A 24,494-nucleotide genomic window follows, 5' to 3' on the forward strand; every position below is an offset into this window, starting at 1 on the left:
AGTGGGAACCACGCTTAAGGGATTTTACCAATTACTAGCGATGAATTAATCGAACTGTCGCTTGTCATTGGTCAACTCGCTTGCGTTGCGTCCTAGTGGGAACCAAGCTTTACTGACCGGGTTTGACGTGGGTCTAACCACCGGCAGTAAGAATACGTAGGTAAATATAGACACAAATTCAATGTAGAATGATCTAAAATATCAAAGATTTATTCACTATTAATAATAATAGGATAAATATTCATTACATTACATTACAATTTACAGTGTGGACATTTTGGTCTATTTTCGAATAACTTATACGGTATATATACGTACTAAATAAAACTTATAGGCCTATAGGAAGAAACAGGTCTTATATAAAAAAAAATCAGTCACCACAGATTTTAGTTCTATGCTGACACCTTTTTGTACAGTAATCACAAAAACAATTGAGGATTGACTTATAAATAATATTAGCTGATTGTTATCAATTAAACTGATATTACTGCTTGTCTAAAGTCCTATCAAACACAATGTGACTGTTTGTGCGTATAAGTATGGCTATGTTTGGAATAGCACACTGGCGTAAATTTTATTTTTATGTTTCTCACTAGAGACGCAACACAAGGACACGTAAACGCAACGTAAGTGAGTTGACCAATCACAAGCGATGGATTAGTAGAACTTTCGCTTGTCATTGGCCAACTTGCTTAAGCTTGGTTCCCACTAGAACGCAACGCAAGGACGTAAACGCAACGCAAACGTGTTGACCAATGACAAGCGACAGTTCGAATAATTCATCGCTTGCAATTGGTCAACTCACGTTGCGTTACATCCTTGTGTTGCGTCTCTAGTGGGAACCAAGCATTACGTTGCGTTTACGTCCTTGCGTTACGTCCTAGTGGGAACCAAGCTTTAGTATACCTTCATGCCACAAGGCGAATTTATTCGCACAAATCGAAATAATTGACTTATTCATACATAATGTATGACACGACAATACGCATTCGCTTTTCCGATGCGAAACACAAATTCGCAACCAATCAGAGAAGTCGAAGATTCTCGAGAATAGACTAACATGGTGGAAAATTGCACTCCTTAAAACATTGTCAAAAAGAAGCACATTACTTTTAAATTTCTGTTTTAATTGAAACCATGGGTTTACCTTTTTAATTTTATCAGTTCTAGGAATTCAAGGGTGGAGGGAAGTTAATTAACGACCTACAATTAAGAATAAACGGTTTGTTTTCAACCGTAACCTAAAATGGCGAATTGGCAGAAAACTAAATCTCAGTGAGACATTTAATTAGAATACATTGTATAAATGTAAATTAAAATTAATTGGAAACCTCTATTTAATAGGATAACATTTACGATTTGTAGAAAGAATTAATCATTTTTCAAAATAGATTTCAAAGAATATTAGCTGAGTAAATTTATCAAGAGCAAAGTTCAGGTTTTATCATTTTATGGACATGGGAAAAAGTGTGATAAAAACATTAGGCATACTTATTTGAGTGTCATGCTAGGATATCAAAAGGAAAGGGGTACTCCTTTCTTTTACAAACACTTTAACAACATCGCACACAAAATATCATTGTCGAGTTGTACTTAAGTTAAACTTAATCGGATCATAACGTAATTTGGTGATTATAATTTTTTATTTACCATATCCGCATACCCAACGATATCTTATACAAACTCCTTCATAGTGTTTAATTAGAAGATAAAAGATACACGTACAATAACTTATAAAAATAGCACCAATATAAAATATGTACAATGTATTCATACAAAATGTGTACTGAACGACATTACCCTCTATCTCTCTCACACACATGTGACTATCTTAATAATATACATGATTTATATACATTATTCAGTGGTTCCTTTCAGCATAATTTGCATAATTTGATCCACCAGGTGGTTTTATTGAGGGAGGTTTACTTGCATAATCAAATAGGCATCGAATAAGCCTAACACATTATTAAGTATAATACTACAACTTATTATTTGGTAAATAGTATAAGGAATGAGATACATCAAGCAGTATTAGTCATAATTCATTACTAAATGTTAAGAACTAATTTTCAACAAGTTAGGGAGTGAGTCAGTGACATGCTGACACAGGGGTAAGCACCATGTCATCAAAGTGTAAACTACATGTAAATCAGAAAAACTATTTTTTTAAAATAACCATCTAAATTTTCCAATTATGTAGTAATCTGCAATTTATATTAAATATTGCTAATAATTCATTTGGAAGTCAATATTTATTACATAATTATTTAATTGTATAGAAATATTGATTTGAATTTCATACATAGTGCCTTACACATTTATAGTAGGCACTTTTACCCAGTGGGATAGCACCACATGAACTAAGGTCACAACGTTCACTAACACGTCAACATGAATGTCCACTTTATGGACATGTACCAGTTGAATACGACCCATGTGCACGTTCACACAAATTCGAAATGTCCAACAGCACAGACATAGTCTTCAAAGTTTCAGCACCATAATTTTAAGAAAGCAATTCCAATGCTGTGAGTATAATACTCCTATTGTGCTTTACACCTGGCAAGATATCAAACCAGCAAAACTGGTTTTTAATTATCTTAATTAATTAAAATCCATAGAATTTATGAAATATAATTATACTTCAAAAACTGGACACCTTTGGGCTGGTCCAACAATACCAGACAAATTTGGGCTGGTCCAACAATACCAGACAACTTTGGGCTGGTCCAAGAATACCAGACACATTTGGGCTGGTCCAACAATACCAGACAAATTTGGGCTGGTCCAACAATACCAGACAAATTTGGGCTGGTCGCTCATACCAGACAAATTTGAGCTGGTTTGATAACAACAGACAACTTCGGAACAGTCCAAAAATCCAGACAATTTTAGGTGGTCCCTCATACCAGACATCTTTGGGTTGGTCCAACAATACTAGATAACATTGGGCTGGTTCCACAACAGACAACTTCAGACCGGTCCCACGCAATTCAAACAATTTTAGGTGGTCCCTCATACCAGACAAATTTGAGCTGTTCCTACAATTTACCAAAAGTCTGGCGACAGGATTAGATTCTACAGTAGAAAAAAAACATCCGATGTTGCATGATTTTGTTTTCTTGGCGTCTGGATATTTTACTGTATAATTCTTTCCAATAAGAATGAAAATACAGACGGCTATGAAATGACACAAGAACCAGCTTCCGTCTCTGTTGGCACATCTTCTCTTGTTGGTGTCTTCACTGCCTCATCTTCAGACTCACTGAGGTTAACACTCTGACGCTTGATTTCCATAGGAGATAGTGAGGTTTCTGACGATGTAGATGCTCTTGTGGATGCTGGAGTGTTAGGAGGGCTTGGTTGCTGTTCAATTATCATTGACAGAGCTTGAGCCTGGGGCTGAATGGCTTCAAGCACTGGCTTATAGGAAGGGCTGTCAACAACAAAAAGAAAATTTTTCTATTAGAAAAAAACCATACTAATTACTTTATCATCATATTATTTATTTCACCTTAAAAAACTGAATGTAAAGTAAACATGTTTCACTAAACCCATTTCTGACAGAGCACAGTTCTGGTGATATACAGTACTCCTACCGGTATGGTTTCCTATCTTAAAGGGTTGTGAGGTAATATGACAAGGAATATTCACAAGCAAGACCGGCATTTCGTGTTAACAATCATAGTTATATTTTTTTGTCTTGCTGTGTGAGAGCATGACATTTTGCGAATAATTGCAACGTTGTGCAATCAAGTGTATCAAGTAAACAGTATATCGTACAGGATTTTATATTGTTTCATTAGACCCTTTTATACTTTAAGGTGGTACAGTATATGCATGTTATATTGGGGAAGACAGTTTAATGTGACACGATTCCTGTATTATGTATACGGCTGGTACATTAGTGAGAAAGGGGCTTAAGTTTTAAACAATTCAACGATTATCATCAGCCTAACCTGATTTAAATAATAATAATATCCTGGATTTATATAGCGCCTAATGTTGTGAAACCTCTGAGCGCTGAACATTATTACCCCGGTCATTTTTTGCATCAAACGCATATGGAAACATACTCCCATAACTCAGCTAGTAATCAGCGCAAAGTTGTGTCTTGATCTAACCGGGTACCCATGGAGAGAGGCAAACGAAAGTAAAGTATCTTGCCTAAGGATACAAGCTATGCGGCAGAGTTGGATTCGAACCGCTATCTCACGATCAATAGTCCAACGTCCAACACACTGAGCCACACACCCTTACGTTAAAATGAAGCACTATCTGCAAACAATTGTTCACATATTTACCATTCGGTAGTAGCCCAGAGTTCTAGAAAAGAGAAGCCCTCCCTCATCCTGCCAAGAACATCCAGAGGAGAGTCAAGAAGACTGGCAGAGTTGATAACTTGTGAGACAGCTGATAGATCACGGAGGATGATACCAATAACAAATGCCCATTCCAAACAGTTGGCATCCAAGAAAATACTAAATAGATGTCTGCAATATAGTGGAGAAGAATAAACAAAAAATTCAGTATAATTTATTTAATCGGTATATAAAAATATATTACAAAACGACAGTCAAAGACTGAAATGAATTGTATTACAAATAAATAAAAATTAATTAAAATTGCTATAAAAATAGAAACATCTTATTAAAATTAGATATCGTACCATAAAATTAAAAACCATACATGAATAAAAAACCTTAAAACATTCACTTATTACATATCTAAAAAAGAGCTAGTGATGCCTATTAATTATATCCACCATGGTGGGAACTGGAGACGACCTAAGTCTGCTGGTTTTACAATGAGGTACCTCTAGAAATCGGTTGAATCTGAGAGACCGAGCTGGCTTATGAAGAGGGGGAAGTATTTCTCTAAACAGCTCGGATTTTAGTAAGCCTTCCCCGAAAGACAACACCAGTTTGTTAATGAAAATGTACAAGAGAAAAAAGGTGTTTTTGTGTCATTGTGAATTGTGTGACAAAATGAAAACTAAGAAAGGATTGTAAAACCCCAAAGCATTAAGCCAATTTTTCACTAGAAGAATTTGTTAGCGCAAATCGAAAGCATCAGCTTTTACGCATACGTAGATGGAAACATGAATACGCACGCGTATTAGCTGACGCTTTTGATTAACGGGAACAAATTCACCTAGTGGAAAATTGGCTTTAAGAGTGTCCGGTTTAATAGCTTACCGGAGTTCCTTAAGAGATTGTGGTGGTCCAAGAGTGACCATTTCAAGTGATAATTTCTCAATCTCTTGAAGATTCTGGTTGCTACTCCACATGGTGTCATCAAGGTTATCACAATCACCAAAGGTCGACGCACTCTCTTCCCCAGTTCCAAGTGTACTCGTGTCATCTGACCCTACAAACAAACATTGTATTATTTCCATATTTTTATCATATTTCGATTGAGCCTCTAAAGGCCAATTTACACAGACGAGTGGTAATGGTAATAAAAATATTGAATGTTTACAGTATGTTATTCTTTATTTAAACACAACGCAGAGCGGACAGGAGGTTTCCGCTCAGGATAGATACAGATTCTATGTGGGACAAGCTACGCAATTTTCTGTGTAAATTGGCCTTAATCTGAAATATGATATGTATGTGTATACACAATCAACTCTCCCAATACCAAACTCTCTGAAAACCAAAAACATCCTCAAATAACAGACTTTCCTTTTTTTTAAAAACTTGGTGTTACCTCGATAAGACATATGCTGAAGAATAGCTTCCTCTGTCTTTGCATCACTAATAACACTGTCCGACAGACTTTGAGGACGCATCAGTTTACTTTTGGTTATTCCACTTGATGATGGGGAGGGAATGCTAGATTTTGCCAGGGGTGAAGTATCATTTGATAATCCGTTGGTAATTAACGATGAACTTTGGGAAGATGACCTAGAAAAAGACCTTGATATAGAACCTGAAATAAAGAATTTTTTTTCAAAATATAATACAGTACTGCAGTTATAAATATATCTTATCACTATATAATATTATACAATATCACTAAGTCATGTGTATCATTAGACAATCTGTTTAATGACATATTTGTCATTTCTTCTGAAGAAGTTGTCCGAGCAGGACAGCGAAACTGTCAAGCAGGTCAGTTAATTAATTTTTGTTTTTTTCGAAAACAATTACTATTTCATGAATATCCAAAACCAGAGGTTTAATCACATACAATATGATGATGTTTAAATTGGGGTTAGGACGGGTGCAATTCAACGTCCGATAGGTAAGATATTTAAATTTACTTACCAGATTTAAATGAGTTTGAAACAGGAGATACTGTGAAAGATGAAGTTGGCATAGGCCATTTGAAATCACGATGAAGACATTGCAAGGCATGGACCATATCATCAATCTTAGCGGCTCGCATCCTTTCAAGAAACAAGACCATGTTAATTTAAATAATGCAGGAGTAGGATATACCACAGTAGCTAAAAATAAATTCTTATTTGGTTGTTGATTCAGACAGTAAGTCATTCATGATTGATTCAGAACCAAAAAGTTCTAATATTGTTAACATGATAAATAAAATATTTTAACATAACATTCTATCGTTTTAGCAAAAACAAACAAATCACATTTTCATGCCTGCTTCTACAAAACAGTCATCACAACATTTTTCAAAAAAACAATTTTTTTTTGGAAATGAAAAAAAAAAAACATTTTTCAAACATAAACCAGGTGTATGGACAGGCTAATTTAAATAACTTCAGTCAAATTAAAAGCATCTATAGAAAACACCAAAATATACTTGGTTTGTTACCTTTCTTTGGCGAGCCATTTTCCTAACTTAAAATCCAGGTAAGCACAAAACATTCCCAGGTCCCTTATTCGACATCCTGTAAGTAGTTTGCGAGCATGTCTGCATAGAATTAGATCTATGTAGTAATCCTCTGCTGAACTTTCATTACTGTTTAGTCTTTTTGAGACACCGGATCTAAACAAATAATTATAAATGGTCAATAATATAATAATACATTGTAATTGTTTGTAACTACTGTGGAGTAGCTTTGCGCCAGGGTGTTGAGTAATTGGTCAGATGTTTTGCTCTACTCTGACATATGTACTTTATACTAAGTACGTTGAGCAAGTAATTCTAGGGTGGGCATACACAATAATACATAACTTGTATCAAACTAGTTTTTACAAAAAAAGTAAGATGTGCCCAAATATGGTAGTGATATGACATCATCATGTCCATATATGGGCACATCACATCACAATATACATTTTTTGTCACATAAAGTTTGATCATGTACAAAGCTTTAGACTTGATAGAGATGCATTGGCTATTGAATCAATAAATCCTTATTTGGAAGAAGAGACCTTCCCTTCAAATGAATTCCAATGATAGAATATAGTCAAATATGTGTATTATATGTATATATAAAATAAATTTGCACTGCTAGTGTTGCCCGAAAGCTCTGCTAACTTTTCTGGCTGTTTTATTTTATCATTTTGATTTAGCTTTTCGCTTTTTTTTCGTATCTCCATTGAGATCCAGCCACTGATACCCACAGCATTGTCATTTTTTCAGTATTTTGCCTTTGGATTTATAATATAAATTTATTATACAAATATGATACTAACTTTTTATCAGCTGCAGCATCTGGTGTTTTATCCAATGTTTTCGGTCCACCACCACTAACGCTCCGTGTCCTAGGTAACGACTTGTGGAATTTAAAACCAGGCATAGCAGGATCTTTTGGCGTTAATGGAGGATTGGTAAGTGGGTATACATTTGGGTTAGAAAGTGGAAGTGGAGATCGCAGCTCATCTTCTTCATCCCCAGGTCCAATTGTTCGTAAGAAACGTTGTAAGTCACGACAAAGTCCCCATTCTCTTTGTTCTAATGACACATCAAATAACTGTGTTGCATACTGTGTAAGGAAAAAATACATAAAGAAGTCACGGTAATAACTGTGTTGCATACTATGCAAGGAAAAAATACATAAAGGAGTCATGTTAAAATTGTATGTGAAAAATGTTTTATTTACCATAAAATATAATAACCTTTGTTATCAATTTTTTTTTCTTTTGATAAAAAAGAATGTATGTAATAATTTTAAGCGTTCAATCTTAATTGCATATATATATCATTAAAACAACTTACTTGTCGACTTATTTTGATTGTTTCTAAATTCTGTAAAATGATGAGGTAGGAAGCAGCTGTCTGCAACAACCCTGAAGTAAGGCACTCCTGTTCAATATAAAAAAGTTAATAACAGGAAAATTGTGTGTAAATAAAATAGATTCAAGAATGTTCTTCTACTTTGCAAATAGACAATCCAGCTATAAAGTCAAAAAATCATTCTATGAATATGTTTTTGAGCATTACTAAAGCTCTGTTTACACTATCAAACTTTATGTGACCAAAAAATATGATGTGCCCATATATTTTTGTCAAAGTAGTTTGTTAGTGTAGACAGAACTTAACATCGGAAAAGGATAAGGATGATCTAAATTATAGTGATAATAATACTGTACCTGGAACAAATCCCTGGGATTTCCCACAGTGTTAAATAAATACGGCCATAAAGCAATCTCTGTCTTTCTTGAACAATGTACAACAGTCTGTAGATATTCAGGAAATTCCTGTATAAAGGCCACGACCCTTGGTAACATAGCATCTGAGGAAATATATACATTTTATATATACTGTACACTGCATTTCTCGTTAACATTTCGCACCATGTAATGGTCAATTATTATAAATACAGCTTAACGTACCTGGTATAGGTTCCGATGCTGTAGCCTCTTCTTCTAGCACCTCATGAAGCATAAGTTCCAATACATGTGGGAAGTATGGTAATGATGTACAACTCCTGGCGATATCGAGTGCATGGATTCCAAGGCTAATTTAAAACAAACCAAAATGAAAATCATTCAAGCAACATTTTATATCTATTCCTATATAATAAATATACATTATTTATGGTTTAAAAATACAATACAACATCACATTTTAAAACAAATAAAAATGTACTTACTTTCTTCTAAGTAATTGCCGTAGTATAAAGTGAAGATAAATCTGAGTCTAAATATAACAAAATATAATCATTACTAACTAACAAAAGAAAATGATTATTTATACTGTATATAAATTTACCTAAACCACAATAAGTAAATCTGAAAAAAAGTCCCTTCTGATTGCTGAAAGTTTGTACATATTTCAGTATTACAACATAATAAAACTGGTATACAAAACTACTACTATATTATAACCCTGTAAATCCCCATGCTCGAATATAATCCCATCCCCTAATTTAGGCTAAATCCATTAGACAGAATACTTAACATACTGCGAATCCATTATTAATGAATTTAGAGTATACAGTAATCCCAACCACTCATTTGCATCACATTTTGTAACCAGGCCTCCGATCATAAATATAACTTATCAACAACACACTCTAAAGCTCTGTCTACACTATCAAACTTTATGTGAAAAAAAATGTGATGTGCACATATATGGACATGATAATGTCATATCACTAACATATTTTGGAAAATCACTACCATATTAGGGCCCATCACACTTTTTTTTTATCAAACTAGTTTGATAGTGTAGACAGAGCTTTAGACAACATACTGTGCGTTCTAATGTAGAGAATGGTATACTTGATGGCTGGAAGGACTTCAAGTGATTGCTAAGCGTGTCAAAGTTCAAGGTGTCATTAGCTGCTCCCAGCACAACAGCATCTTCAAAAAGAATGGCTAGCAACAAAATAATATTACATGTTATTGAATTATTAAACTGAAAACTTTTAAAGTTGGAAATAGTTTCAGCACAAGTATTGTACAAGTAAAATTGAATAGATGTTGAATAAAGGAAACATTTAAATATTATAATAATAACTATTATCTTTCATCCCATTAGGACATACGGCCTACTCTTACTGAAAGATGCTCTAGATTTATTTAAGTGCATACAAGCCAGATCTATACAATGGACTCCCAATTTTAAGTCCTATTTTTATGACTCTGTCTTAACTGCTCAGCCATTCTCTACCATATTACAGAGTGGACACTTTTATTATAATGCACTGTATTATAAAATAAATGTATTGCATAAAGCTTACCAAGAGGATATATTTTCAAATGGAATGAGAGCATGATACGTTTAGAAAGAAAGCCATGGCGTTTCTCATCACCCTCAGGATACAATGGAAGCCACACCTGATGATAACAAAATAAATATCATAATTAAATCAATAACATAGTGCAGCTGTAGCTTGGTGCTTGCCTTCCAATCCCAAGATCCAGGGTTCAATCCTGACCAAGTGCCAGGGTTATAAACTCAAACGACTCTTTCAACTCCACTCTCTAAGCCTCACATAAGACTTAGTTTATAAGCACGGTAAATTATAAAATAGTTTATCCATTATTATTTTGATGTCTACACTCTTTGTATGTTTTTTTACTATATTAAACAATTACATTACATATTTGTATGTGACAAAAAAATGTGATGTGCCCATATATGGAAATATTTGGGAATATCACTACCATATTAGGGCACATAATTAGCTCAATTAATCAACGATATGTACCTTCATTCCTGTCGCACCACATCCAAGCCAAAGAGATTCTGTCAAATGAGGCTTTTTATGGCAAACGCCCGAAACAGCCCACAAGTTCTCCACATTAGAGGCAAGTACAATTGGAGCACAAAATGGCATCTGAAAAAAGTACATAAAATGATTTAAGACAGTCAAAGCAATAGTGAATAATATGTTAATATACAGTAGAACCCCTCTTAAGGGGACACCTGCAGGACCTAACAAGTGTCCCCTCAATAGGAGTGCCCCCTGAATAGAGGTTTCCCCTCGTATGTTCCACAAGAAATGTACCCCTTAATAGTGGTGTCCAAAAGGAGGGGTTTTCAGTGGTGTAACATAGAGACCTGAGGCACCTGGTTTAGGAACCCTAAGTGGCCCTCCCACGCTGGAGGCCTCGGGCGTTTTTAGCCTTTATCGACATTTTTTAATGCCTGTTTTTTCCTCTGGGCACTGCTCAGGGGCTCCCATAAGCTCCGACGCCCCTGGGTTTAGCCAGTGAGCGCTCATAGCCATTACGCAACTGGGGGTTTTAGTGGAGTTCTTTTGGATCAATTTTTTGGTGATGTATGTTAAATAATTTCAACTTATTTACCTCGTTCCGTTTCTTAACTGTTGAGTCGCTGGTAATCAGTTTACCACGATCTCTATGCAGCATTAGCACACGACCAGCGACATTGATAATTAAACTTTCTGCTTCTCTCGCATGATTATTGCTTTTTTCTACAGAAAAAAAGGTTTTAAAATTCATTTATGACTTTTTAAAATATATCATCATAGGAAAACAAACAGCTGAAATTTCAGGCAATGAATGATGTTTTAGTTAGTTTCTTGTTTGGTTCCGGTAAGACTAATTAAATTTGTCAGCAATGAAGCTTTTGTTTATTTAATCCTGTCATGGGTTTGGTTATGTTTATTTTTATTGTATTATCATGTTTTTAATTGACGAAATAAATGAAATGAAATGAATTCAAATAACAATCACTTCAGAAGATATTATTGATAAGTAAAAACTGTATAATCTATTCAATTACAAGTCTTTTTCTTATTTCTTAAAGGTTTACTTACGTATTTCTGACCTGAGAGAAGTTAATGTTATACAAGTAAGAGACGTAGGATGAGGAACAAAGTTGGCCAATGACAGGTCTTGTATACGAGTGATAGACGCAGTAGGATCTAAAAATGATATTCAATTCAAATTAGCTTGTCAGTAATTGACACATAGTTAATGAATAATCCATTAATTTATGCTTAAGTCAAGACAGTGCTTAAGTGAAAAACTCAAGCTTGGACCAGTTCTTTTTATCTTAAAGAATCTCATCCAAGATATAAGTTTAAAAAACATGCAGAAATACTTGATGTTATTTTTTTTTTTGAAAATTGACCTAAAGCTCTGTCTACACTATCAAACTTTGTGTGACATGATGATGTCATATTACTACCATAATTGGGCTCATCACACTATTTTTGTCAAACTAGTTTGATAGTGTAGACAAAGCTTTACGGCCTCTACACTTAGAAGGGAAATAGAGGTTATATATAACAAAATTCAAATAAATAATACCCTAATGGGTTCGAAAACATTTCTTATAATTCTAATGAAAATATTTTTTATAATGTGTTTCATGCTTGGGGTATTGAAAAATACATACTGTCCCAGGTATAATCCCGCTTCGGGTTTAATCCCACCCACTACTTTATGTCTTATTTCACAAACAGGCATATCCCCTGGTATAGTCCTAGTATTGATCTGGATGTAGGCCTCTCTCTAGCCAGTTCAGATGAGCTTTTACAAGAAATGCTTACCGGTAATTTTTTTCCTCAACCAGGGTTTCCCCAGGTATAGTCCCACCCCTCAAAGTCGGCTCAATTTTGTGTTGTAGGTAGGTGTGATTAGACTAGAGGATATTACGGTATTTTTAAGAGATAGTTGAGGGTGAAGTGTGTGAAATCTCTTACTTGGTTGTGTGCCTTGCCGGTCAATTTGGTACAATGATATATGGTAATCAGCACAGAAGATTACTAGTAAGTCTTTAAATACATTTAACAGCAATACTTGAGATGGTACTTTAATGGATGTTGCAAATGCATTGTCTAGATTACAAACTCTTGGGTACATACGAATCTGTCAAAATAAACTTACTCAATTAAACTTTAAATTTAGTACAGTATTTATATAACACGTAAATATATTCCCATCAATTGATTGGAAAATTGGTAAAAAGTGCACTATCGATCGCTTGGTGTATTCAGATTTTAACAGGATGAAGCCTGATTAACAACAACATGACAACTCTGCTGTGCGCATGCTCCAGCAATAGCGTGATTAATAGCTATCTAAATGAAATGGCGACTCTACTTACATTTTTTTCTAAAACAAAGAATGAATGTGTTTATATTTGTGCTATGGTGCAAATAATTACATTTGATGAAAGGTCATATTTTCATCTTTCAAAAATATAAATAACTAACAATATACTATTAACAACAACTTGCTGTGTATATTAAAGACATCTTTTGCTTAGATTGGCAATATTGTTTTCAATCTAGTTTTCCATCATTTCAAAAGCTTAAAAAAAACATTTTTGACATTGGATCCAAATCCTGAGCATTTTTAGCAATTATTTGTATTAAAAATTTACCTCGTCTCTTTCATCATAATGATTGAAACACGCCAAGACGATGAAATCACGCCACCAGGTTAGACCACCCGTTACGGTCATGTCGTTCTCTTGTGAGACGTTGCCAAACAGCTTCCATCGTTTTGTAAAGAGAGCACAGTGGGCTAGCCCATTCTTGCCAGCAACGGTCACACAGTGACCCGACCTGTCCACCGCAGCGAACTACAATAAAATGTAGTGAAGCAAATGTCAACCAGATTGAAGTAAATGTCAACAAGATTGAAGTGAATGTCAACAAGATTGAAGTGAATGTCAAAAGATTGAAGTAAATGTCAAAAGATTGAAGTAAATGTCAACAGGATTGAAGTAAATGTCAAATGATTGAAGTAAATGTCAAAAGATTGAAGTAAATGTCAACCAGATTGAAGTAAATGTCAACAGGATTGAAGTAAATATCAACAAGATTGAAGTAAATGTCAACAAGATTGAAGTAAATGTCAACAAGATTGAAGTAAATGTCAACAAGATTGAAGTAAATGTCAACAAGATTGAAGTAAATGTCAACAAGATTGAAGTAAATGTCAACAAGATTGAACCGACTGCCAACAAGATTGAACCGACTGCCAACATACCTTTAATGGTGAATTACTCGTTAAGTAACTGTAAGGTACCGGTACAACTTGCCACTGTTTATTGCCTATTAATTTGTTTGGTCCCTCTGTTTGGGAAGCTAAAATTGAAAGTACAGTACATTTATTACACATGTACATACACTTTATTTTAATTAATTCATTTCCAATGTATCACTGTGAAGTTTGCAGATTCTTTCATGCCAGTCAAATTATATATTATATATTTTTATTCAAAAACAATAAATAAACATTACAACTTGTGGACAATGACCAGATTGTGTGTAACTCTTATTTCAGGCTCTTAAAAATATTTAAAAACACCAAATAAAATACATAAAAAGATGAAAAATGAAAAAATACAATGGGATCAGGCATTAAGGAGGCAGATTGGGCTGTTGCTAAAGCGGGCAGTTCTAGATGGTAATTGTGATATTTGGTTCCTATTACAAAGAAATCTTCCACGAGTGATTTTGACAGTATAATTTAGTTTAAACGATTAAAAGACAAAAATCTTAACACACATTTGTCAGAACTTTGCTTTGTTAATAATAATAATAATAATAGATAGATTTATATAGCGCAAATAAACGATGTCTCTATGCGCTCGACAATAAAGAGAAAGAGTGGAAAACAAAAGAAAGAGAACAAAAAGACAAAAACACCAATCTAGCACCCAAACCGGAGTATGGGGATACACCATCACCGCTAACTGGGGATCAGTGTGTTGTGTGACTCAATACATTGTACAGAAACTGTATTTTCTCCTACAGCCTTACCTAAGGATCTAATCTGAGCATCATGTCTCACAGGACTCCTGCCAGCCGCTGTGTCAGTATTGCTTGTCTTCAGTATTGTATCACCCGTATTTAAATAAAGTTTATCTTCTCCTTGCAGAAAGAGATGTTCATGGTTTGACTAAAAACAAAATATCAAGTGAAATATTGTATTAAAAAATATGTTTGAAATGTACACAACTTTAATGCATAGGTTAGGCCACAATCTTTGTCAAGTCATATGTCAAAAATAACAAAATTCCACAGTTGATGTAAAACCTATTTACCATATTATAGTGAACTCCCCAAAAATGGAGCCTAAGAAAATCAAAAACTATGCCGAAAAAGAATTTTTATAAGGCCTACAAATGTCCCAAATTCATTTATAATATTGAAAATGCATTTAGCCAGCTTAAAGACCAATTTACACATATCAGCGGTAACAGTAGTAAAATTATAGAATCGATGTTGTTCCTTATGACCATTTACACAAAGCACGGAGCAGACGGGTGGTTTCCGGTCAGGATAGATACAGATTCTATGGGGGACAAGCAATGCGGTTTTCTGTTTACCGTTACCACACGTCTGTATAAATTTGGGCAGCTTAAGGGGTTATCAACTGTAAAAGCAAACATATACATTAAAATAAAAGTATCTTTTACATACATAGAGCTTTAGTATGACTTACATACCATACATGGATTTGTAGTGAGGGCGCTTTTAACAAATAATAGTTGAATAAGATGAGTGGTTGGTTTGGGACAATCCTGGTTATTATCCATAGACATTGTGTGTCTAGGAACACCGTTTACCATCCATAACCTATAACCCTCCATACTCCAATCCTAATATACAGAAGAATAATATATTAGTTGTAAAAAGTGTACATTTCTTTCTTTGTGAATATATGAATGTGTGAATGGATGGAATGATACAAGAGTTGGACTACCGTATTTATTCGAAATGACCCACTTTGAATAAACGTCTCCCTCGAATTAACACCCCGCCACATGCATATATACACATTGACAATATTGTATTACAACACACTTCTATTTGTAGTAGAATTTATTGATTGACAACATCTACAATTTACCAAGCTTTTTGATACAATTTTTTAACTGTATTTTATCACTTCTAGATATTAATTGTTCATATCTAGGGGGTATTTATTTGATAATACAAGTTACCCTATTAGTTACCATATTACATCCAAAAAAATAAACACCTCGCACGAATAAACGTCTCCCTCAAATAAACCCTCCTTAAAAACCCTCCTGAACAATAAACGCCCTCCTAAAAACGCTCCTGAACAATAAATGCACCGGGCATTTATTCAAATAAATACAGTAATTAATTAATAATGGTAATCTAACTTTTTCTTACCATAGCTTTTACTTGAAAAGGATTTTTTGTACAACACTGCGGTGACATTCTAGAAACAAAAACAATTATAATGGGTTTTTATGAATAGCTATATCCACCATTAAGCGTTCTTTGGCAATGATAGCATAGAGTAAACAGTGTCTACAATTTGTATTAGATATGAAACTCAACAGAAGATTTTATTTCCTATTTTAGTGAATACAATATGCTAATGGTAAATTGGCTTGACATTTGATTGATCTAACCAAAGCAATAACATGAAATAAATGTTCAATAAATACCCATATTCTCCTCCAACTGTGCACAGTAGTTTGGCTCCAAAGGTACTCCACATGGATAAGCCACCTTGTTTCCATGACAATGCAAGAGCACATCCATCAGGAGTCCACCTCATCATGGACACAGGACCGAGAGCTTGACATCCTTCTGTAAAATCAATGTTAATCAAAATCGTAATACTAAAAGTAATTTAAAAACTACAACCAAAAGACCAAAAGGAAGAGGGAAAACAACATAAAAAACGAAACAGAACTTTTCAAACGGACAGAAATATACACATGCTTGCTAAAAAATGTGCGAACACAAGGGAGACACGCAATTTCTAACGGTGATTAGTGATTACGAGATAATGATAACCAGTTAGGCGAGTAAATGGCCAAGTGGTTAAGACAGTGGAACATCAGTAGTACATCTTTCGAGACGAGTAGAGGGTGTACTAATTCACACACAGTCACTCATCATAACTTGGTCCTTTGGGAGAACAGTCTTCAACTAAAGAGGTCAATCGGTATAATAAGAATTTCTTTAAAAGGAATAGCTGATTTCATCTAAAAGGATAGCTGATTTCATCTACAGCACAGGTTGTAACTGGTTTTAAACAAGGGAAGTTTAATAAAATAATCATAATTACCCGGATAATCATTTGTTGACAATATAATATGATGTGATAATAGCATTCCTCCTGTTATTTCATCTACTGTATAAACTATACCTTGTCCACTAAAAGATAGGTAAAAGATTTAAGTATATCCATATAAACAGCAAAGTTAAATACTGTACTTCTGAACATGTTTACTGCTTTCTGTTTGATTTTAAATAGGAAATCATTATTCTATTATATTATATATTTAAAATATAAATTTATTGTATCATTGTAACATCAATATTTAATGAAAATGAATTTATAATATAGAACTATTAGAACTCACTTTTTACGTCCAAATGCTAGTAACTTGTACCTATGATTAATTGCAACAGATGTGATATCCTTAATTTCAGGTGCCCACACTGCGTGCACATGCTGTTAATAAAGAAACCAATAAGGTATATTAAAACATATTGGAATACAGTAAACCCCTTCCTTGGGACACCTCTCTGTTTAGAAGACACCTCATATCTCCCAAAGACTTGTTGTTTATGTAGAGCATCTTGTGTATATGTTTGTCTTGTGAACCTTTGAGGGTCCCTAATGATCAGAAATTGCTGGATGGATCACCCTCATTAAATATGGTCCAAAAAAAAAAATTAAACATTAAAATAGTTATTTAATACCAGTCATTGTTACCTTAAGTTGCACTATAATAATTTAATTTTAAAACATAGAAAACTTTCAAACTGGCAAACACTTATACTTACATTTGGTTCATAACGTTGAGAGTCCGATGAAATAAAAGCTGCTCTTCCATCAGACAAAACAACAGCTAGGCCGCCCAGTAGATTACTGAATTCCATGTGGGTGAAATGAAGGCCTGGTATCTCAAGCAGGATTTCTAAAGGAAGTGATCATTCACCCATTTAATGTTTACCGTAAAAGTAGGTCTAAAAATGTTAGTTTATTAATATAATAGGTTTTGTCGGGAATAACTTGCAAGTACTATACTCCCAATAAACATATTGGTTAAGTACAGTAGTTCGTTAAGTTGTACATTCTTTCATAAAGAAAATTAAATTTTCATAAAATTTGCCTGTCGAATTTCTTCTTTTTTTCCAATGATTCCACGTCTTGTAGAGATGTTCCAATAATTAATCAAAATCATAAAAACGATCTAAAGCTAAATTAATTTAATTGCTTTTTTTGGTCTAAATAAGTACTGTACATATATCTCCAAAAATGTATTCCATCGCAATACTCTCGTATCAGGAATAATCGCGGTGGAAATACAAAATAGGTGGCGCTGTTGGATTTATAAAGTAACAGTCTAAAAAATATATTATTCAAACGGCCGTTCAATAGTGCTGTTTCCATACACAAAAAAAGTACTATTGAACGGCCGTTCAATAGTGCTTACTATTGCACGCCATGTGACTCACAATCATCCAATCAAATGACAGGAACTTATTTATGTGTTATATAAATAATTCATACCTCTTGATTGTTGTAGGTCTACTGAGAAAGGTATACCATGTATTGATATATCACTGCGTTCATTTGCATGCCCCTCCCACCTGAAACGCTTCAATAGACCACCCCCAGTTGCCACCAATAACTCATCTCTTAAGCAACATAATCTAAGAATGAAAAAGAATATCTTGTAACTTAATCACTTATACAAAAACAACATTTTTGAATGAATTTAAAAGTATGTAAAACTATTATGGAACATCATATGAAGTTTTATAGTAAGGAAAGATAAAAGTAAAAAAATAAAAGTACATAAAATAAAAACTTTTATGTACAAACATTCAATAAAAAATCAATGAAATTGACAGTACTATGAATATAAACAATCATTTTTAAAAGGAAATATTTTGTAACAACCTTTGACTCCCCTACCTGGTTATATCTCCTGGTATATGTACTGTGTAGTTGTATGACAGACTGAGAGACGGTACTGGCACAGTATCTGCAGCTGTTGTCTCTACTCTGTAATGACTTGTACTAGAGTGACAAAAAAAATGTTCAATATTTAAATAAGATATTATTTTTCAATAAACAACCGAGTCATTGAGAGCTAAAATGTTCTAAAGCCTGAAGTTGTCTTTCCACCCTCTGTGGCATCTTTTAAAAGATTGATTGAATTGAATACATTTTAATGAATGTTAAACATTTATAATTAGTAGATATTCCATGTTTGTATTTTATATAATCTATATTTTGTCTGTGATATCTTATCTGTAAGCTTGGGGAAACACAATATAATTGTCGCATGGATTATTTTATCTTTATTTATCATGAAGAACTATGTAAATGTAAGCAAACTTTTTGTACCAAGGTATTATTTTAAAGCATAAACTTACTTCTTATGTTTACTGCTATATAAATATGTATCATCAACGTTTACTTTAAAAAACATAAGATGGCCACCAGTGGTCTGAAAAAAAAAAGATATTGTTGTTGTTGTGTACAAAAAGATGTTTATTTTCTATCCGGTTTATGGTGGTTTTATACTTACGGAAATTGTTAAGTAACTTGAATCTGGTCGCCATACTACAGATTTATTTGTACCTAGAACAACCACGGCGTCATCTGCCCTTCTGTAGCTTGTAATTAAAACACAAGGCTGCAAATTAAATCAATAACATTTTATAATGTACAATACATAGCTGGAATATAAAATATTTAAACTTTTTTTTTACTTGAAAAAAAGAGAAACAACGTTTAATGAAAAAAAAAAGAATCCAGTTTTCTGAGGCTTGATCATAAAAGGATCTGCTGGTATGACAATGGAAAGTAATTACCTCATCCATTAAAAAAAAATCAATTCAGTCACAAAAAATAATATTCATTCAAAATGAGGAAAAAATAAAGTAAGCATTATTATATCATGTATGTATGCCTAGCTAGGCTAAGTTTATTATTAGTTCTACATGGATCCAGGTCAACTACCCTAGCTAGGCCTAGGACCCATGTAAAAACATAGCCTACAGTAATTAAACAAGGGCGGGCGAGAAGAAGTTTTATCCCTCGCGAGAGTTGATTGATTGGTGGGTACCTTCCACGTAGCTGTGTGTATCACACTTACATTACAATGCCAAATGTAGACGGTTTGTGTGGTGACAACGGCAAATAATTGCCTTTCTCTGTTGCTACAAACTTCAACTAGTTTTTCATCCCCTCCCGTTGGAACATCTAGATACTTCGGCCAACCAACAGGAAAATACATCTTGAAAGAATTTACCAACTTCGGAAACTACTGTCAAATCGCCATCGTAGACGAAAAGGTCAACTTTTATTTTGGGAAAAGGTCAAAAGAAATCACTCCGTTAAAAACACGTAAATATTTGCAAAAAAAAATATAAAATTCAATTTTGAATTTATTATAAATTGAAATTATCATTCATTAAATATTGTATACATTATATTTAATTTTACAAATATTGATTACAAATTTATATATGTTTAGCTTACTTCTTTTCGTATTTTATTATAACCATAATGACTACGGCAAGTTTTGTGTGATTGGTGAAAAGGGTAGAATTGATCTATAAGTGGCTATACCTACCCAATCAGATTGTGTTTTACAAAAATGGATCATCCCATTTTATAGATAGTGATTTTTAGCTGTTGCCATTGAGATGATGCCAACTGATTAACAAACCATCTAAAAAAGTGTATAACAATCACTTAAAACGAGAAAAGTGAGTTTATTTAATAGTAATCATATTAATTATCGTTATATAAAAGAAAAAGCAAATAATTCAGCTATAAGATCCAAAAATATAGCCTAATTTTAATAATTAATAGGCTAGCCTGACTACCCAGCACCAGCAGATTGAGTCTGGTGGGGAGACAGAAAGGCCTACTAACTAGTTAGGAGGACCATCATAAGCTAGGCTAACATTGCAGGTAGGATAGGCCTATGATAACCTAGCTTAGGCCTAGATTATGCAGGTTTCATAGTAGGACTTGGTTGAGTCGGGGGACGTATGAAAATAAAGTGTTTTTATTATTATAGCGATCGGATTTCGTGGTCGTGTTTTATTATTATTTATTTACAGTTCCATCAGCAAAGTGTGTCAGATCCAACACACTAGTGCATTCCCTATACGCTGAGCAGATCTAACCTCTCTGGCCCTCAAAACCTAAAAAATCCTTCCCTCTAGATAATATGAATATGGTAAGACGATATTGTGATTATTATTATTATTAAAGAAAAAATCGTCCGGGAATCGGGCCTACAAAAAGTTTATAAGACAAATAATGAATGTACTTTCCTTTTATAGAAAGATGTCTGAGAAACATTCTTCCGATTTGGCTCGAGACAAAGCAGCTCGTCTTTTGAAGAAAAGAGGAAGCGCATCATCACTCATGAGCAGTAGTGAGTACGGAGGAAGATATCGGCCAGCAGGGTAAGAAATACCAAATACTGTATTTTAATAAATAATATATACTAAAATATAATATTTCATTGTATAAAATATTAAATATCATATAGCCTATTCTACTCAATTATGATCTACAAATGAAAAAAGTACTTTCTTTTGTTTAATTTTAACCATAAAATGATGACTGCAATTCAACATTTCAATATACTGCCCTCTATAATGTCTAATCTATTTTTTGCTTTATTACATTTTTTTAGGTAAATACTTTTTTTTTCAATCCAATTTTTGGTCATAGTGAATAAATATTTTGTGGCATTGAAATAGCATATTCAGGCAAAAAACTTTTAATAATTATTTTTTCAGGGGGACAATACATCTTTAATGTCAATGAAATTAATAAGTTTGTGTTAATTTTAAAATTTTTCATAATGGGTATCGTTGGTAGATCACTTTTTGAACTTTTTTTTTTAGTTGACTACTGTATATTGTTGTATTAATTGCCTTGTATCATTGAATTCATGAATAAACATGTATTTTATTAATTCTTCTTAATAGGTCTATGAGCACTGTGTCCTTTATGGACGACCCTAACGAAATCACTCGCGTGGGACATAACATGAAACTTGAGCCGACCTATCAGTTAAATCCCACCATAAAATTCCCAGTGAAACAGATAAAAGACATTCTACAAGATGCTCTTGAAGGGTATCTGGGTGAGGAGAAGTATGAGCCTGAGTTGTGTAAACAGATGACCAAGACCATATCAGAGGTACTGTATGCTGTTGTTTTTAAAACCTTCCTAACAGCTAACCTTTGACCTGGTTCAAGCAAGCTATCAATAAAAAAATAACTTAATATTCAATTAATAATAATAGATATTATAGATAGATATATATTTATTTGTCCAATAAATTTTGGAAATTTGCTTTCCAATGAAATACAGAGCTCATAAAAACTGATACATAAATAAAACAGTAATAATAAATTAAATACAAATGAGTTAAGTGACAAAATTACCGCCATACAACCTGATTAAAAATGAATTTGGATAAAAAGAATTCCTATATCTTGTCATACGAATACACGGTACACATAATCTTATGCCAGATCTTGATATCATGAATTAAGAGAATGTGTTTTGTCGTAAATAATCTTAATAACTTTCTTTTGAATTCAGCTGGTATAAATTGTTTATTATATAATATTAAATTATATTAATAAATATAATTACAATTAAAATAGTACTATGGGGTCACTATAGTAAATAATATAAGGTCATTATCAATTATGATATAATTTGTGAAACCTTCAGACTTGTTGATTCACGCCACATTAGTCATCAATTATTCAAAATCACATCGCATTACAATAAACACAACCAATAGAGTGAATGAGTGTTTAATTTAGCGTGATGACGCAAATGGCCCTTTTGCGATTTATAACTCATAATCAATGGCGGTGACACTTTAATCCCGATAGATGATTTAGGGATTTTCTTTCTTTTTTATTAATGTTATACCTGAGGATGGACTTATACCTGAGGATGGGCTTAAAAGATTCTATAAAATTCTATAATACTTGCTCCTTGTTAATGATGAGTTACAAATTGATTTCACTATTTTAAATGAAAAAGAGAAATACAATAGAACATGTTGAACAAGATTGCAAGCTTTTCCCAGCTTCCAAATCTCTGGTATAACCATGTTATGCAATTTCAACCAATCGCTAGATGGTACATATTTATTAATTTGTGAAAGATATATTATTACAATATAATAAGTGAATATTTGTGGTTGTATAATTGTTTTTCTGTTTGTACTTCCAGGTAGTAAAAGCGAGAGTGAAAGACCTACGGTTGAAGCGTTATAAGATTATCGTCGTGATTCACATCGGACAGCTCAACGACCAAGGTATGCGAGTGTCAAGCCGCTGTTTATGGGACGACTCCAATGATAACTTCTCTTCGCATCAATTCGCAAACAACTCACTTTTTGCTGTAGCGATGGTCTATGGTGTCTACTATGAGTAGTAGGATGGTGTCAGTTTCAAAAGAAGTTAAAAGACATTTGAATTTATCTTTATTTATTTTTTGGAGGAGAAATTACTATTACCCACTTACCCCAGTATGTTTTGTGAGGAGAACCATGAACCTAAAAAGAAACAATGTAGCGTCATGGGTTGATCCAAGGTAGTACTTGGGGCGTGTGCTCTCGTTTTGACAGCTGAAATAAATAGTAAATATTTGCGATTCCCTGTTTAAAAATTCCTGGATCCGCCCCAAAATGTGAAATAATTTAGCATGAAAATACTCAAAGGATTGTTTGTACTCTCCCAAAACCAGACTTTTCTTAAGGAACAAAAAGTTCCAAATTTGCTTCAGCCATCACTAAACCTTCATTTTATATGTCCACCAACTTCTGACTTTTTTTTTATGATCTTTTAACGAAACAAAATTAATGCCTCCTGTATTATATTTTAACTAAACAAATGTTGTTTACAAACATCTCCGTTTTACTTTTTATTTTGTTTTATTTGTGTTACCATAATTATTTATCCTGAGGTATCATATAAGTGTGTGTTGTAAATAAGTAAACAAATATTTACAGTATAAAAAAACAAAATCAAAAATTGTTTTTGCATATTAGTTAGAAAATCTGTATTTATGATAACAATTTATCAGGTTTTAGTTCAACTCAGCTCTTTACATTCTTTTTAGAAATCAACTGTAATTTTTGCATTGCTACAGGTTTGTTTTTATAGTTTTAGTTTAGAGAAGTACGGGGACACTTCCATGTATCAATAGGGGTGTCCCCTGAATAGGGGTTGGACATAGTGTTATTGTCCTTTACTCATAAGAGGTGACACTTTCCTGTACTAATAGTGGTGTCCCCTGAATAGTGTTGTCACCTGCATAGGGATGTCCCAAATGTGGTGTTTTACTGTTTAATAGTTTTGGAATAATTATGTAAAAACCATTTTTAGTAAAAAAAATAAAACGTATCTAATCTTCCTGCAAATTTAATGCATGATAATGATATCAATATTTAGTATATTTTGAGGCCAAATATTGTGGTAGTTATATTTTCACTGAAATTAACACATTTTTTTTATCTGCTTAATTAATACCTGTCGGTACCACCTGTTTAATTGACATGTTTTTACATTGTAAATGAAGCCAGCTTATAAATTATTGATTTTTATCTTTGTCCAATCTAATCCGTAACTTATCATG

At 33.3% G+C, this 24,494-nt stretch overlaps 2 protein-coding genes across 2 annotated transcripts; one reads left to right on the plus strand and one right to left on the minus strand.

Annotated features, from left to right (window-relative positions):
* Positions 1–184: 184 nt before the first annotated feature.
* On the minus strand, positions 185–20,137 carry LOC144844170 (guanine nucleotide exchange factor subunit RIC1-like). Its single transcript, XM_078700923.1, has 31 exons — positions 19,960–20,137; positions 19,390–19,497; positions 19,235–19,308; positions 18,771–18,875; positions 18,363–18,505; positions 17,633–17,766; positions 17,206–17,297; positions 16,908–16,996; positions 16,279–16,423; positions 15,998–16,046; positions 15,304–15,456; positions 14,615–14,753; positions 13,839–13,936; positions 13,228–13,428; positions 12,545–12,710; positions 11,654–11,761; positions 11,181–11,308; positions 10,580–10,708; positions 10,109–10,205; positions 9,619–9,743; positions 9,017–9,063; positions 8,757–8,881; positions 8,514–8,656; positions 8,140–8,226; positions 7,617–7,906; positions 6,790–6,963; positions 6,276–6,397; positions 5,716–5,937; positions 5,202–5,373; positions 4,308–4,496; positions 185–3,439 (listed from the first exon to the last, which is right to left on the minus strand). Exons 1-31 carry the CDS (start codon positions 20,098–20,100, stop codon positions 3,184–3,186), a joined length of 4,251 nt encoding a protein of 1,416 aa, XP_078557049.1. The 5' UTR covers positions 20,101–20,137; the 3' UTR covers positions 185–3,183.
* A 355-nt stretch (positions 20,138–20,492) lies between these two features.
* On the plus strand, positions 20,493–23,986 carry LOC144844603 (dynein light chain Tctex-type 5-B-like). The gene is made up of 4 exons (XM_078701582.1): positions 20,493–20,575; positions 21,161–21,286; positions 21,818–22,031; positions 23,088–23,986. Exons 2-4 carry the CDS (start codon positions 21,165–21,167, stop codon positions 23,289–23,291), a joined length of 540 nt encoding a protein of 179 aa, XP_078557708.1. The 5' UTR covers positions 20,493–20,575; positions 21,161–21,164; the 3' UTR covers positions 23,292–23,986.
* The last annotated feature ends 508 nt before the right edge of the window (positions 23,987–24,494 follow it).

The sequence above is a fragment of the Antedon bifida genome, chromosome 6, assembly GCF_963402885.1.
Source record: "Antedon bifida chromosome 6, ecAntBifi1.1, whole genome shotgun sequence".
NCBI lineage: Eukaryota > Metazoa > Echinodermata > Crinoidea > Comatulida > Antedonidae > Antedon > Antedon bifida.